The sequence below is a fragment of the Temnothorax curvispinosus genome, unplaced genomic scaffold (genome assembly GCF_003070985.1).
Source record: "Temnothorax curvispinosus isolate PA1 unplaced genomic scaffold, ASM307098v1 QBEX01010836.1, whole genome shotgun sequence".
Classification (NCBI taxonomy): domain Eukaryota; kingdom Metazoa; phylum Arthropoda; class Insecta; order Hymenoptera; family Formicidae; genus Temnothorax; species Temnothorax curvispinosus.
The window spans coordinates 4,339-5,018 of NW_020220616.1; the positions used below are offsets into that span (position 1 = coordinate 4,339).

Sequence of the window (680 nt, forward strand, 5' to 3'; positions counted from 1 at the left end):
CTATTTTTATCGTATCAGTTTGTATTACACTTGCTGCAAGATATTGTAAGCTGAATATGATGTTTTAAGCAACTGTAAAAAATAAATATTAGAAAATTTAATTAGAAATGATTTAAGAAAAAAATATACAAAAATAAACTAAAACAATTTATTTTACTTTATTTGGATAAATTTATAATATTGTTATTAATTGCAAATCCAATTAGATTCATTTAATCCTGTGATAAAACAAACATTTTATACTAACACCCACAAAAGAATCAAGATTCATAGAAATAATATAAGCGCTGGTGAATTCAATGGGTATTGCGCTACGTTTCATAATCAATAATAAAGCTTTCTTAACATTCTGATCCAACATATACCATTCCATTTCGAAAATGTTACTCACAAGTTGTCGGCTCTATATTTGTGATAAAATAATATTAAAATATTAACATCAATTGTATAACAAAAATAATTAATTTAATTATTATTTACTATACCTAATTGATTTATTTGTTTAAATTATTATTTATTCATAATTATTATTTTTAAAAATCACGTACCTTTAGTTTCACCTTATTTCCATACCAGCAATAAAAAAAGATTTGCGTCAGCATGCAGCACATATATAACGCCAGCTGAGCATATTTTGCATTAGTCGTGGTCGACCTAGTCAATTGATATAAATTGAAACA

General features: G+C 24.4%; 1 protein-coding gene across 1 annotated transcript; it reads right to left on the minus strand.

The window, feature by feature from the left end:
* On the minus strand, nucleotides 1-668 carry LOC112460817 (odorant receptor 49b-like; the record flags this gene model as incomplete). The annotated part of the gene is made up of 3 exons (XM_025025703.1): nucleotides 1-72; nucleotides 248-403; nucleotides 549-668. Coding segments are annotated over 3 exons (324 nt in total), but the record flags the coding sequence as incomplete, so codon positions are not given.
* Between the last annotated feature and the right edge of the window lie 12 nt (nucleotides 669-680).